Source organism: Salmo trutta, chromosome 22, assembly GCF_901001165.1.
Source record: "Salmo trutta chromosome 22, fSalTru1.1, whole genome shotgun sequence".
NCBI classification, from domain to species: Eukaryota; Metazoa; Chordata; class Actinopteri; order Salmoniformes; family Salmonidae; genus Salmo; species Salmo trutta.
The window spans coordinates 19,766,772-19,781,853 of record NC_042978.1 but is presented as its reverse complement, the minus strand read 5'-3'; the positions used below and the strand labels follow the sequence as shown (position 1 = coordinate 19,781,853).

Genomic DNA, 15,082 nt, shown 5'->3' with positions numbered 1-15,082 from the left:
CCTCTCTCAGCCCCTCATTCTGTCAGGCCTGTAGCCTCTCTCAGCCCCTCATTCTGTCAGGCCTGTATCCTCTCTCAGCCCCTCTCTCTGTCAGGCCTGTAGCCTCAGACCCTCTCTCTGTCAGGCCTGTAGCCTCTCTCAGCCCCTTTCTCTGTCAGGCCCATAACCTCTGTCCTTCTCTCTGTCAGGCCTGTATCCTCAGTTCCTCTTTCTGTCAGGCCTGTATCCTCAGTTCCTCTTTCTGTCAGGCCTGTATCCTCAGTTCCTCTTTCTGTCAGGCCTGTATCCTCTCAGCCCCTTTCTCTGTCAGGCCTGTAGCCTCAGTCCCTCTTTCTGTCAGGCCTGTATCCTCAGTTCCTCTTTCTGTCAGGCCTGTATCCTCTCTCAGCCCCTCTCTCTGGCAGGCCTGTGTCCTCTCTCAGCCCCTTTCTCTGTCAGGCTTGTATCCTCTCTCAGCCCCTTTCTCTGTCAGGCCCATAACCTCTGTCCTTCTCTCTGGCAGGCCTGTAGTCTCTCTCAGCCCCTCATTCTGTCAGGCCTGTAGCCTCTCTCAGCCCCTCATTCTGTCAGGCCTGTAGCCTCTCTCAGCCCCTCATTCTGTCAGGCCTGTAGCCTCTCTCAGCCCCTCATTCTGTCAGGCCTGTATCCTCTCTCAGTCCCTCTCTCTGTCAGGCCTGTATCCTCTCTCAGACCCTCTCTCTGTCAGGCCTGTAGCCTCTGTCCCTCTCTCTGGCTGTCCTGTAGCCTCTCTCAGCCCCTCTCTCTGTAAGGCCCGTAGCCTCTGTCCCTCTCTCTGGCTGTCCTGTAGCCTCTCTCAGCCCCTCTCTCTGTAAGGCCCGTAGCCTCTGTCCCTCTCTCTGGCTGTCCTGTAGCCTCTCTCAGCCCCTCTCTCTGTCCCTCTCAGGCCCTGACGTGTTAGCTTAGCATTAGCCTGTGTGCTGGTGTTGATCCCAGGCAGCTCTAATTAGATCAGTAGGGCTCATTAGTCTGCTGGTAGATTACATGCTTCATTAGCCTCTGGAACAACATATCACAGCTCATTCAGCACTAATGGCTGCTACGCCACATTGCACTGACACTAGTACACTCACTCCATCTCCATAACTCTCCTCTAGCTAATACAAACACACACATCCTCTTTGTCACACATACCGGCACACGTTGCATGTATTGCACAGACATACAAATGCACACAGACACACAAGGTCCATTACACTTGCAATTCTTTACACAATTTGTCTAAAGTCTGTCATTAATTACTATGTATCAGCTGATCTGAGAGCTACAAATGTATCTAACATGTAGCAGAGGGACTTGTTGCAATAAAGAGGGATGAGGGGGTGAAGGGTGGAGGAGAGGAAATGAAATGATGAAAGTTGGAGCAGGAATGAGATGAGAGCGATAAAGAGACCTTTGAGTGGGGGTCTATGAGGATGCCATGGCTTCCATCACATTCATGCACAGCATAGCTACCGTCAGCATGTGTGTGTGTGTCTGTCTGTGTGTCTGTGTGTGTAAGAAAGGAGCCTTTCTCCAGACGCCTGCCAGCTGCCCTCCCCCTCCCGTCCTGTCCTAGCAGAGAAGGAGTTAAGACCTCAGCTGTCAGCAACAAAAACAAACTGAGGGGGCAATTTTCACTAAATGTTTTAACCCCACCACAGGCCTAGCCCAGCAAATCCCCGTCTCCCCCTCCTCACGATCTTTTCTCTTGCCTTACCTCCGTCTTTCATCTCCCTTCTTCCGCAGTCTCTCTCGCTCCTTCTCTCCTCCCTCCCTCTCTCTGTCTCTGTCTGCCAGGGGAGGTTCACACACAGCAGTGTAGCAGCAGTGACTGTAGCCTGTGGGGTCTGGCAGACACAGAGTGAGAGCATACAGACAGTCTAAATATGTAATGCCAGCAGGAAACACTTTAAATGTTCCTACAGAAAACCACTGGCCCCTACAGTGGTCCTGACATAGTCCATGTGGTGCAGAGCCAAGGTTGCCATGGTCAGGCTGTGTGTCTCTGAGTATGCAGCATAAAAGGGCTTGACCTACAGGGGGTAAATAAGTATTTAGGGGACCTGGACCGGGACACGACCGTTCACAATCATTGGTCATCACACCCCACCGGTAATGGCATTCAGAGGGTCTCACCCCCTCTACGGGGGGTAGTCAAGATGTGATGTGTGTTGTCTTAAATAAACAGTTGTAGAAGGGTGCTATTAGCCAAGGAATCATTCCATGTTATACATATAAAAATGGCCGATGGTGTCTTGATGCATTAGGGAACCAGAACTGGGACACGAACGTTCCCGGTCATCGGTCATCACACCCCACCGGTGGAAGCACTTATTGGGCTGCATGCATAGGAAATGAAATCATTATGAAGGGGAGGAGGGGAGGAGAAAGGGATGAGGAGGGGTAAGGAGGGGAAGCACTCCTGATTCCCATTAATCCCACTACTAAAACAGAGCCTGAGAGCTTCAGGGTGGAATTTCCTGATTCCTTCCTTTAGATTTCCACGTCAAGCGAGAGCTGCTCTGTTCAACACCATGGTTCAGCTAGTTCAGATGCACTACGGCTAGAATTTCTCTCCCCCGGTTTGTTGACTAGAAGGCTGGGAGGTGATTTATAGATGAGCTGGTACTGTAGAAGTATACATGTACACCCAGGGTTACAGTGCAGGGATGCTGGAGTTATTAAAACTGTGTTACATTACTCATTCTCACCATGTGGAAGGGGCTGATAGCACTCTGGCAGTGAGTCAGACAGGGACTTCCCCAAGCATCTCTACAGAGGCAGGTACACACTCACATGCATGTACGTGCCCACACACAAGATTGCATGCATACACACGCATACCCACATATATACACACACACACACACACACACTTGCACGTTGTGAACGCGCACACACACATGCATCAGATAGCACTCATATTTCCAATTAGGGTAGAGGAATGCATCCTTCTTTTCCTTGGCCAACTTTTTTTCTCGGAGTCCAGATTTGTGTGGTTTGTTTCCATTCCATCATCACCCCTTTGTCTCTCTCCTCATCCCTCTCTTCTCTTGTCCTCTCCCTTTTTTTCACGGTCTGTTGTTCCACAGCCTGTGAAGCAACAGCTTGTGTTTGTTTGCAGCATAGTAACAGCGGCCAGCATGTGTTCTGTGTGTAGAGGTCTACGCCATCGTCCCCCTCCTCCACCTCAGGTGTCCACCAGCCAGCCTGCCTGCCCATGCTTTGAGAGCATGGATCCCTCCTTCTTACACTGGTACAGCCTCCCTCTCCCACTTGCCTGTCCCTATCCACATCACTCTCTATAGTAGAGGGATTATCCGTATGTCCACTCACCATTCAGCGTCGCTTGACTATATTGACAGGGTGCAGGGATGGGTAGAGGGAGGGATGGAGGGAGGAGTGGAGCAAGGCGAGGATGGGCTGAGGGAGGAATGAGGTGCTGACACGGCTGGAGTCAGGCCCACAAAGCCCTCAGCCTGGGTGGCAACCAGACACACGCTACTATAGAGGTGAGAGGGATGGGGAGAGAAAGAGGCTGAATATGTGGCTATTGACTGTGTGTGTTTGTGTGTGTTGCAGGTGTGTTTGAATGTTTGTTTGCATGTGTGGGTTTTTTGGGTGTGGGTGAGGGATTGAGTGCGTTTTTACATATGCAATTTGGAAACCTCGTTCGGTTTCCTGAAGCATTTTTTTTATTTTATTCTACAAACTATGTTTTGCTTTTACAAGACCTGTAAATAACTGTTTCAGGGTGTGATTTGAGAGATGCACATTCTACATAACGTTAGCAAGCTAGCTAGTTTACAGCGCGGCTCGCACTGCCGCGTCACAATACCTGGTACTCTTGTCCTGGATTTTGGAACCGTTACTCACACGGGTCCAGGATTCGTTTCAGCCTGGGTTCGTTTGCGTTTCACACATGCTTTGTAGCGTGGATCAGGATACCTAAAGCTCCAGGCTCATACAGGGGATCCGTGAAAGCACCCTGACAAATCAAGAAAGAGAGAAGAATGCGAGATATCAGAAATGTATTTTCTAGCTCCACTAATGGTCTCTAGAGTCAGAAACATTCCCTCTGAGAGAGACAGACCAGACAGACAGGAGGCTACACTTGGCCCCCTGTAGCAGGTGTGTGTTGCTGGCTACAGTCCTTAACTCTGTGGCTGTCTGGTGGCCAGGAAGAGAGATGACCACACACACACACACACACACACTTCTAATTCATCCCACACATACCCCGGACCAGACTAAATGACTTCCTCTGCCTGTGGTAACCGTACGCCTCAGTAAGAACTCGGTTCAGACTGTTTATGTATGACATCAAACAGAGACAAAATAAACAAGACACATCAGACAGCTTGACCTCACAGGAGGAATCACAGGGCTTTTTTTCACTGACCGCAAAAGGGCTTCATAGCTGAAATGAATGAAATATCTGCTTTACACAGACATGAGGGTCATTGAAGCTGTCAGCGTCCATTCTGGGAGCAGCCTTCAGCTGTGGAGAGGACAGGAGAGGACAGGAGAGAGGAGGAGAGGAGTAGAAAGGCGGAGTGGAGGGGGCTAGGAGTAGTGGTAGCTATTGAATGTCCATCGGGGTGGTGGCTATTCAGCAGCCTGATGATCTGGGTGTAGAAGTTATTGGTCAGTCTGTTAGTTTCAGCCATGATGCTCCTGTACTGCCCGCGTCTGACTGATGGAAGCGGGGAGAACAGGCCGTGGCTCGGGTAGCTGAGGTCCCTGATGATCTTCTTGGCCTTCCTGCGACATCCCCCCACCTCCCTCCTCTCTCCTCTCTCCTCTCTCTCCTCTGGAGGGGCCTGGTGTGGGGGAGGGAGAGTGCTGTAATCTGGCCGTCTGATCTGGCCGACACTCTGCGGTAGCCTCTCCTCTCTCATCATGCCAATCCCAACGCAGCCTTTGAACTCCGCCGCCAAGAAAGTGTAGTACCGCTTTTTTCTCCTTCAGGAATGATCAGAAAAATCATAATAATAAAATAGAGGGTCTGAAAAAGCTGGCGAGCTAGGGAGCTTGAAGATTGTCAGCGTGCTGTTAATAAGCTGGAGGAGCGTGCTGAGGGGGTGATGTCAGAGAGCATTAGGCCTTATTGCTGGGTTGAGTGACACCTGGGATTATCAACTGTAGAGAGGAATAAAACAGCTTTCATCAGAGTGGGGCTGGGGCATGTCTGTTTGATGTCAGAGTGAAGGAATCACACACACACACACACACACACACACACACACACACACACACACACACACACACACACACACACACACACACACACACACACATACACACACACACACACACACACACACACACACACAAACACACACACATATATACACACAGGGGGTTTGGGGAAGGGGGCCAGGAGCAGAGTGCACTACAATATGGGGTCATTAGGAACAAGTGTAGTGAATGATCAAGGGCCAATATGTGTTAGGAACTAAGGATGGTCTCACTGCCACCATAACAGGCTCTGCCCTGTCTCATCAGACCTCTGATTCAGACTAGAGACTATCATATCTCCTCAGACCTCTGATTCAGACTAGAGACTATCATGTCTCCTCAGATCTCTGATTCAGACTAGAGACTATCATGTCTCCTCAGATCTCTGATTCAGACTAGAGACTATCATGTCTCCTCAGATCTCTGATTCAGACTAGAGACTATCATGTCTCTTCAGACCTCTGATTCAGACTAGAGACTTTCATGTCTCCTCAGACCTCTGATTCAGACTAGAGACTATCATGTCTCTTCAGACCTCTGATTCAGACTAGAGACTATCATGTCTCCTCAGACCTCTGATTCAGACTAGAGACTATCATGTCTCCTCAGACCTCTGATTCAGACTAGAGACTATCATATCTCCTCAGACCTCTGATTCAGACTAGAGACTATCATGTCTCCTCAGATCTCTGATTCAGACTAGAGACTATCATGTCTCCTCAGATCTCTGATTCAGACTAGAGACTATCATGTCTCCTCAGACCTCTGATTCAGACTAGAGACTATCATGTCTCCTCAGACCTCTGATTCAGACTAGAGACTATCAAGTCTCCTCAGACCTCTGATTCAGACTAGAGACTATCATGTCTCCTCAGATCTCTGATTCAGACTAGAGACTATCATGTCTCCTCAGACCTCTGATTCAGACTAGAGACTATCATGTCTCCTCAGACCTCTGATTCAGACTAGAGACTATCATGTCTCCTCAGACCTCTGATTCAGACTAGAGTATCTTGTCTCCTCAGACCTCTGATTCAGACTAGAGACTATCATGTCTCCTCAGACCTCTGATTCAGACTAGAGACTATCATGTCTCTTCAGACCTCTGATTCAGACTAGAGACTATCATGTCTCCTCAGACCTCTGATTCAGACTAGAGACTATCATGTCTCCTCAGACCTCTGATTCAGACTAGAGACTATCATGTCTCTTCAGACCTCTGATTCAGACTAGAGACTATCATGTCTCCTCAGACCTCTGATTCAGACTAGAGACTATCATGTCTCCTCAGACCTCTGATTCAGACTAGAGACTATCATATCTCCTCAGACCTCTGATTCAGACTAGAGACTATCATGTCTCCTCAGATCTCTGATTCAGACTAGAGACTATCATGTCTCCTCAGATCTCTGATTCAGACTAGAGACTATCATGTCTCCTCAGACCTCTGATTCAGACTAGAGACTATCATGTCTCCTCAGACCTCTGATTCAGACTAGAGACTATTAAGTCTCCTCAGACCTCTGATTCAGACTAGAGACTATCATGTCTCCTCAGATCTCTGATTCAGACTAGAGACTATCATGTCTCCTCAGACCTCTGATTCAGACTAGAGACTATCATGTCTCCTCAGACCTCTGATTCAGACTAGAGACTATCATGTCTCTTCAGACCTCTGATTCAGACTAGAGTATCTTGTCTCCTCAGACCTCTGATTCAGACTAGAGCCTATCATGTCTCTTCAGACCTCTGATTCAGACTAGAGACTATCATGTCTCCTCAGACCTCTGATTCAGACTAGAGACTATCATGTCTCCTCAGACCTCTGATTCAGACTAGAGACTATCATGTCTCCTCAGACCTCTGATTCAGACTAGAGACTATCATGTCTCCTCAGACCTCTGATTCAGACTAGAGACTATCATGTCTCCTCAGATCTCTGATTCAGACTAGAGACTATCATGTCTCCTCAGACCTCTGATTCAGACTAGAGACTATCATGTCTCCTCAGACCTCTGATTCAGACTAGAGTGTCATGTAACCATCTGTCATCATTACTAAAGAGACATTTTCTGGACCACATTGCCTGATCAGGAAAAACTCAGGGCCCTATCTGAGATGTGAACTGACCTGTTGTGTTTCCTGTTAGGTCACTTCCTGGGGAACCACAGTGTGTTGGACATCCTGAGACAGGAGGGCTATGAGGTGGTGCACACACCATCACACTACCAGGAACCAATCCCAGAGTGAGTACAGAGACACACCCCGCCACGCAGCAGGGCTACAACCCAAATGCATACACACACAGACTACAGTGTTGTTTACACACTAACACAAACACACACATTGATACATGTGTGTATGGGCATTGAGCACTAATTCATATGAACTCTCTCACAAACACAGTCACAAGTTACTCCATAACTTTACAATCCCACATCAACCATGTTCACTCCAGAGCAGAAACACATTACATGTACTAATTGACCCCCACAGATGTGCTAAATGTAGCACACATGTTTCAGTATATGTAGTACACCATTACAACCAGAACTCAGCTAAGTAGGAATCCTTTGATTCCCCCAACCCTCACTCCCTCACCCTGCCAGCTGTGAGAGGTGGGCCAGCCTGCTCCTTGCTACCCCTTGGCATGGCTACCTCATAGAAAGGCCTCAACCATTTGCCTCCTGGAGAGGGGTGCTGCATCTCCTCACGCAAACCAGCCCCCAGTCTCCCGTGAACTCTCCCACCCTGAACAGGCAGGCAGCAGCAGGAGGACTTGGGGGGGGGGGGTGATCCAAGGGCCGAGCAGGTTGGGCCCATTAAAATAGCAGCGCTAATGGTTACAAGACTCACATGAACCAGGGTGAAAATGGAACAATTAGGAACAACAAGGGAAATCGCATAAAACAGAGCTACAGTAAAACCTCCCATCCAGCCACTGCTTTTACAAACTCACTTCCCCACTGCAAATTCCAGCTGTAACCAAACCGTTCCTTCCTGGCTCATACACAGAGCAGGCCCAGGCCCAGCCCCAGCCGAGCTGAAGGCCACAGCAGTTCTGTTTCAAAAACTGACAAGTGGACTGATTGTGGTCGAAACACAAAAACACAAAACCCCTCAAAGCATGTTGTGCTCTCTGATATGAGGTGACACAGCAACACAATACATCAGGAAGCTTGTCGGGTGTTTATCAAGTGTAGACCTCAAAACTGGGTCTCTGAACCCAGAGGCATCACATGTTCTCTGCTCAATAGAGATATTATGACAGAAGGAAAAAGTGACTCAGTGTAGAGTGGCTATAGCAGCCAGCCACTGTAGTCAGTGTAACACTGGCAAACACAGAACTGAGCACTGTGTTGTCTGGACCTGGGGCCTCATTATGATGTCAAACCTCCAGGGTGTTTACTGATGGGAAAGCAATATGACCCTTCATATACATAGTAGGAAGAAGTTTCCTCTAGATGTTGAGGTATATGGGGTTTGGGGTTTTCTGATCCTATATCTGTGCCTACAGGCAACTACCGGTAACCAGATAGGGAAGGACAGGTAAAGAATGAACTCCTTGTGGATTAGTGTAGGGCCGTGTTTCAATACTTTTGAAATCTATTCTAACTTCCTCCTTTCCTGCTCGCACATGATTGTGTTGATCAAAGCAATGTAATAGAACCCTTACTTTCACCTATCCGACCGTTACATTAGTGACTACTTCAATGAAATGAATATGGTAAGGAGGAATTTCTAAGGTATTGAGTTGTCAGGGTGGTTGGGGCAGATGTCACTCAGACAAGCCTCCACATGGGTTACAGCTTCCTCCCTTGTGGCTTGTTTAGACACTTAGTCAACTTTTTACAAGCACAGAGGGCATTATGTCCCTGTTTGAAGTTCAAAACCCTTTGGACCATATAGATAGACTAGAGAGCACCGTGGTGGACAGGTGACCTTAAACCACACACCATTACACATTCACACACAGCATACATAGCATACAAGAACCTGCCTAAAATATCTGACATAATATGCTTAAACTGCTCACCAACATTGTTCTGTTATCTTTAATCTATTCTAGTGATGAGTGAACATATAGCCAGGTCTATACCATAGTGCTATGATATTTAATAAGCATATAGTGTTCTGTTCCACAGAGAACCAACAGAGAACCCCAGCGATGGGGGCTCCGATGCAGGTACAACTTCTCCCTATGACTGGGTGACCAGCCCCTCAGACCTGGATGGTAGCCTGGATGGTTTGGAGGAGCTGGAGGATGAGGAGCTACCCCACATGCTGCTGCCAGACAGCCTGAGCCAGCTAGAGGAGTTTGGGAGACACAAGCGCCCCCAGAAGGCCCACCGCAGCCATGGCCGCCCACGCCTCTTCAGTGACCTGTGGGTCCGCATCGGTGACGGGTGAGAGAAGAAGAGAACCAATACACTCACACTCATAGGACATGATGGACACTCACACAGCAAGAGACTTTAACAAGCTCTACCACTGTCTCTAGGTATTTATTGAAACCATTCAATGACAACAGAAAATAGCATCAAATGAAGAGTAGCAGACAGTGCAACTGCACACTCATAGGACATGATGGACACTCACACAGCAAGAGACTTTAACAAGCTCTACCACAGTGTTCCTGTTAACCTGACTGATCTTGTTCTCTCACCCTCCAGCACCACAACTCCTCAGCCTAATGTGAGGATAACCAATGGCTATGTGACGGTGGAGCCTCTCCTCACCCACCAGGAGCAGAGGAGGAGGACAGGCCTCTACCCTCCAGTGGAACCCCCCAGCCAGGCCTCACCCTCAGCGCTGCCCACCCCCAGCTCAGCCGAGTACACCCTCGGCATCACCCACGCCCTCACCTGCCTACTAACGTTACTCACCTCGCACCTGCTGTTCACCTCCTGACCACATGGTGGAGCTCTCTCCACAGACAACAACTCACACTTTCTCTATACCTGAGCACCGTTATGTGCCAACAACCCTAGAAAATACAAAGATCTACATATAAAGATTCTGCAAATGGGAACTGGAGGTGGAAATAAACTGCTATGGGCATGGAACATAGAACATAGAACATGTAGACATGGATATGAGGGTAGAGGACAGCAGACAGACACACCAAGGACTTCTGAGACAGAGCTGTCCGTCTTCAGGCTTCTGTGAAGGGAGCAGGATCAGTCTGTGAAGAGTTATTTCAACTCACACTGTGTGGAATAACTTTCAAACATGACAAATAGATAAACGTCTCTATCAGAAAACTAATGGAAGATACTGTATATACGACATCCATATTATGAAGTTGTCAGTTGTAGAGGCCAAGTCTTAAAATCACAAGACAGCAATATGATAAATAATAATAATAAATGTTATTATTATGAATAATATTGATATTAATGATGAGAATAGACATACTAATCACTATAACAACAGCTATAACTCTGTAATAAGGTCTGATATCTTAAAGACATAGGACGTGGAGCACACATTGGACGTTTTTGTAAATTGTGCATTTTGTTCATAAAGAAATATTGTATATTTATTATTTCTCGAAGAGTATATTTTCTTGCATTTGATGATTCCTAGAAAAATTAACTTTTGGAAATTCACTCAAGTTGGAGTTCCTATTTCTCTAGGCCTGCATGTCAATACTAATGCCAGTTCCATTTCAAGCACGGTGCGCTAATATAAAGGTAAGCTTTGACCTACAGAAAACGTAAAGGAGAATTCTCCAAGAAGTGAATTCACTGCCCTCTACTGGTTCATATTGGAATGCAGGGATTGTCATCAAGTTACACGGCATGCTTCCACTTTCACCACCAGGTGGCAACAGCGGCTTAAACAAAAAACTAAAATCACAAAACGCTCAATCTCCAATATGAAACCAATAAAGACTCCATGGTCATGGACACTTCTGCTGCTCCCACCACTTTCAGCAACGCTCTGGTTAGCTTTTATGTAGTCACCGTATTATATATATTATGTGGAATTTCCAACAGTGTAGGCTTTAGCACAATATGTTATTTTTCTGCAGCAGGCTAGTCTACAACAGGTGGCGATGGTGACAGTGAGTTGACTATTCAAAGAACTCAAACAAAGCTAAGTGATTAGTTTATATATATATATATATATATATATATATATACATAGCACTTTGAAAACTAGAAACTAGGATTGTCGTATTTTCACTGGAGTCATGTTATTTTATCTAATCAGATTCAGTGTAAATCTCACAATGCCTTTATTTATTTAGACGTCTCATTTGATTTGAAAATCGAAACACAATTTCAGTGGTTAAATTAATTTGGTTATTGTTGGCAGGCTGGTTAAAAAACTATTATAATTTTTTCTAGTTGAGAAAACGAAACTCATTGACTTGTAACCAGTTGACGATATTTTTTTGGTTTGATCCAAAGAGTATTAAAACATGTTTTACAGTGTAGTCCTATTCCACACTGCATCTACCAGAGTAGGCTACCGCTCTTTAGATGTATTTTTACCTTTGGTATTTCATTTGTTAAAGTCAGTTTTTTGTGCAGAATAAAACAAAAGGATCGTTATGTCTTTGTTTCTTTGTTCAAACTGTCAATTCCATGTGACAGGTTCCTGACTAATATTGCCTAATGTGAGCAATCATCATACAGTATAGGCCTATGCAAGGAAAAGAGAGGTTAGTTCATTTTCTGAATTGTGGGAGCACCGTTTCACCTACAAAATACACAACGGTGATTAAAACGTTCTTATTTCAATGGGACAGTATAATATTATGCATAGCCTCAACCCTTATCTAGGCAAAGCCTGTCTATTTATATGAAACATGTTATTTATTTATTCATTCATTCATTTATTATCATTTTCATGTAGTTATTGTCACACATTCAGTCATTCCCGAAGTCCACGTTGACCTATATGACTCATGCATATTGTTGCTGGATATTCCTCTAGTTCTGTACACCGGCTGCTTTTAATTCACCTAACAGAGCCTTGCACTGCAGCCATCTGTTATAGGACGGAAACCCAAAATACTAGACCCATGTCGTCCTGTATTTACTGGAAATATGGCTTTGCTAATACATGGGAACAAGTCCGAGTAATAACAGACATTGTTGAATGTGTTGAATGTTGTTTATCAATGCTGAATGTGAGGCATATAGATAGATATTGGAGCACAGATAGGCTTCATATCTATTCCAAAATATGCATTCTTAATCGATATCATAATAGTTTAAACAAATCTAACGAACAGAGCATTGGTTGACTGCAACGTGTTTCACCATATAGTAAACAAACCAGATGATCCATCTATTCCATTCTTTATGAGACTAGGATCATATGAAAATGTGTAACATTCCATTTGAGATTGAAATCCATTTGAGTTAGGAAATATTTTTATTGAGAGACACCTGTTCAAATTGGCAGCAAACATACACTTTTGTCAAATGAAAGATAAAGAAGTAGCACAATAAGCTGCTATGAATTGATGCAACATGAAAGATACAAAACACAATCACAACTCACTCAATAAAGTACAATTCCCAATAACTTATAATACAAATCAAGTATAACAGTGTGAATGCTTCTAGTGAAAGCCACTCCTTCACAAGTAGTATCCTAACTGCCACAGCCATTATACCAAGTTGTTCTGATGGTGGTTGCTTGCTGACTAAATCCCCTTCACCTAATTGAGATGCTCAAATGACACTCTAACCCCATTAATATTCATTGGATAATAAATTATGATAACTGTCTAAACTTTGTTCCAATTTCAACTTCCTACACACAAAGTTTCTGGCATGATGGAGAGAGGGGAACAAGTTTTAAAAAATAAACAGCTATTTCGCCCCTTAATCCAAGACAGGACAATGTTTGCCTTTGCTAAAATACAATTTTCCCTGTGCTTTGGGGTGTTGTTTGACAGAGTGGGGGTCCTGACAGAGTTCACACAGGACTGACCCTCATACTGCCCAGGAGGGAGATCAGTCTGCATATAAATAAAAGATTACAGCTGAAAATCAATTTCTGGGCAAACTCATTAAAAATTCTTCTTCACCTTAAATGATTCCCCTTCTTTTTGAATTCTCCCCCTCTATCTCCCGGCGCTCCCCTTTCTCTCCTCCCTCCATCCTTCCTTCCCCTGTTGCTCTCCCCCAGCGGTAATTACCAGCACAAGTCGTTTTTTGCTCTTTGATTTGCACCGTTTCACAAATGAAGGTTAAGTTTGTTTAACCGCGGTGGATTTGCCAGTCATGTTAAAGCATATAATGTGGCAGGTCCTTGCTTTCTCCACACACCTCCACCCCTGGCCCCACTCCCGCTCTCCACACACCTCCACCCCTGGCCCCACTCCCCCTCTCCACACACCTCCACCCTTGGCTCCACTCCCCCTCTCCACACACTTCCTGGAAGGTTGGGAGGGGGGGGGGGGGGGGGGCTCCAAGGTTAAGGCTCGCCAGGGCCCAGGGCCGAGGTGGGCTGCAATGGATCATGCACCAGACTGAGTTGACTTGACTGGAGGGGGATGAGGAAGTTGTTAAAAATCACCTCTGGTAAAAGGATTACAAATCAAACAAAAAAGCTTAGTGGTGTGTTTGCCTTGTGAGGACCTTTAGGTGCTTGCAGGAACCAATTGAAAGCAGCATGTTGGAAGAGAGAGATAAGAAAGCAATTGTTATCCAGTCCAAGGTCTTCCATCAAGGACCTTAGAAATCAACACCATGTTGCTTCTATTAAGGTTATAGTTTGTGAGTTGTGGTAATAAATTGAAAGGAAGGAAAATACACAAAAGACAGACACACCAATTATTGTATGTTCACATTTCAAATTGTTTCCCTTGTATGAACCTGTACATAGTAGAAATCCCAGAAGCCAAGGCATCAGGAGCTGCTAAGAGCATATCAAATGGATGGGTTTTGATTCTACAACTATGGCACAATTAAAACACAACACATACAATTGATACATATTGCCGTTAACAATCACCTTTTACACAAAGGTGTTAAACCAATAGTGACTGATACATATATGGAATGCTTCATCCATTTAGTATGATGAATTGTATATAGTAAGGTAAAGTAAGAAAATATAGCATTTCTATCAACTTAACTTCTGTCAAGACATCAGCAATAAAGCTTTGGAAAACAAAGTGGACTTGCCCTCGGATAGATAGCTGCCCTCTAAAAGATAATCCCTCTGATGAAGGATGCTGAGGCACACTGCAGATGGGGAAACAAGACTCCTAGTATACTATAGGACATGACTAGAAACTACTAATCTTGTCTCTGCAAGGCTTAATCCATACTGTAGCAGTACAACTGAGTTCAATGGGTTTATAGTCAGGTGCAAGCATGGCCCTAAGACCAACCCAAAGAGAAACAGGGACAAATGAAATACAGTATATTATATACTACATTGTTCCTATTGTTTTGACTGTTTCCATACGTTTATGTTATGGATACACATGGCAACTCAAAGCACTATGGAAGTGGCTGTTGGCCCTACAACATGGCCGTGTTTCCATTGAGATGACTGTTTTGCGACATGTGAGTGTGTGTTTTGAGGAGGTGAGAGCGAGGGAGAAAAGGACAGTGTGTGTACAAGGTAGAGGGAGAGGAGAAGGTGAGAGTGTTGTGTTTCACAGGTTTTTGCGACGATGCACTGCTTTATTATTCAGCACAAGGGGCACTTCACCAGCCGAATGGCTTCTCTTTGATATCGACAGCAGCTTGAGGGGGAGAGTGCACTCACAAACAGGCGCAGGCAAATTTATTCTTTAAAAAAAAAATAGTTGTGTACTTCTCTGGCAGCGGTGGCCGCACATGCGGGGAGCCAATCGCTTTGA

General features: G+C 45.6%; 1 protein-coding gene across 1 annotated transcript in view; it reads left to right on the top strand.

Annotated features, from left to right (window-relative positions):
• Positions 1-10,853, top strand: part of trabd2b (TraB domain containing 2B) — a 90,746-nt gene extending 79,893 nt beyond the window's left edge. Inside the window, exons 5-7 of the mRNA XM_029707116.1 lie at positions 7,391-7,487; positions 9,387-9,647; positions 9,915-10,853. Of these exons, the coding sequence (XP_029562976.1) occupies positions 7,391-7,487; positions 9,387-9,647; positions 9,915-10,152 (596 nt within the window). The 3' untranslated portion in view covers positions 10,153-10,853. The remainder of the gene's footprint in view (positions 1-7,390; positions 7,488-9,386; positions 9,648-9,914) is intronic.
• The last annotated feature ends 4,229 nt before the right edge of the window (positions 10,854-15,082 follow it).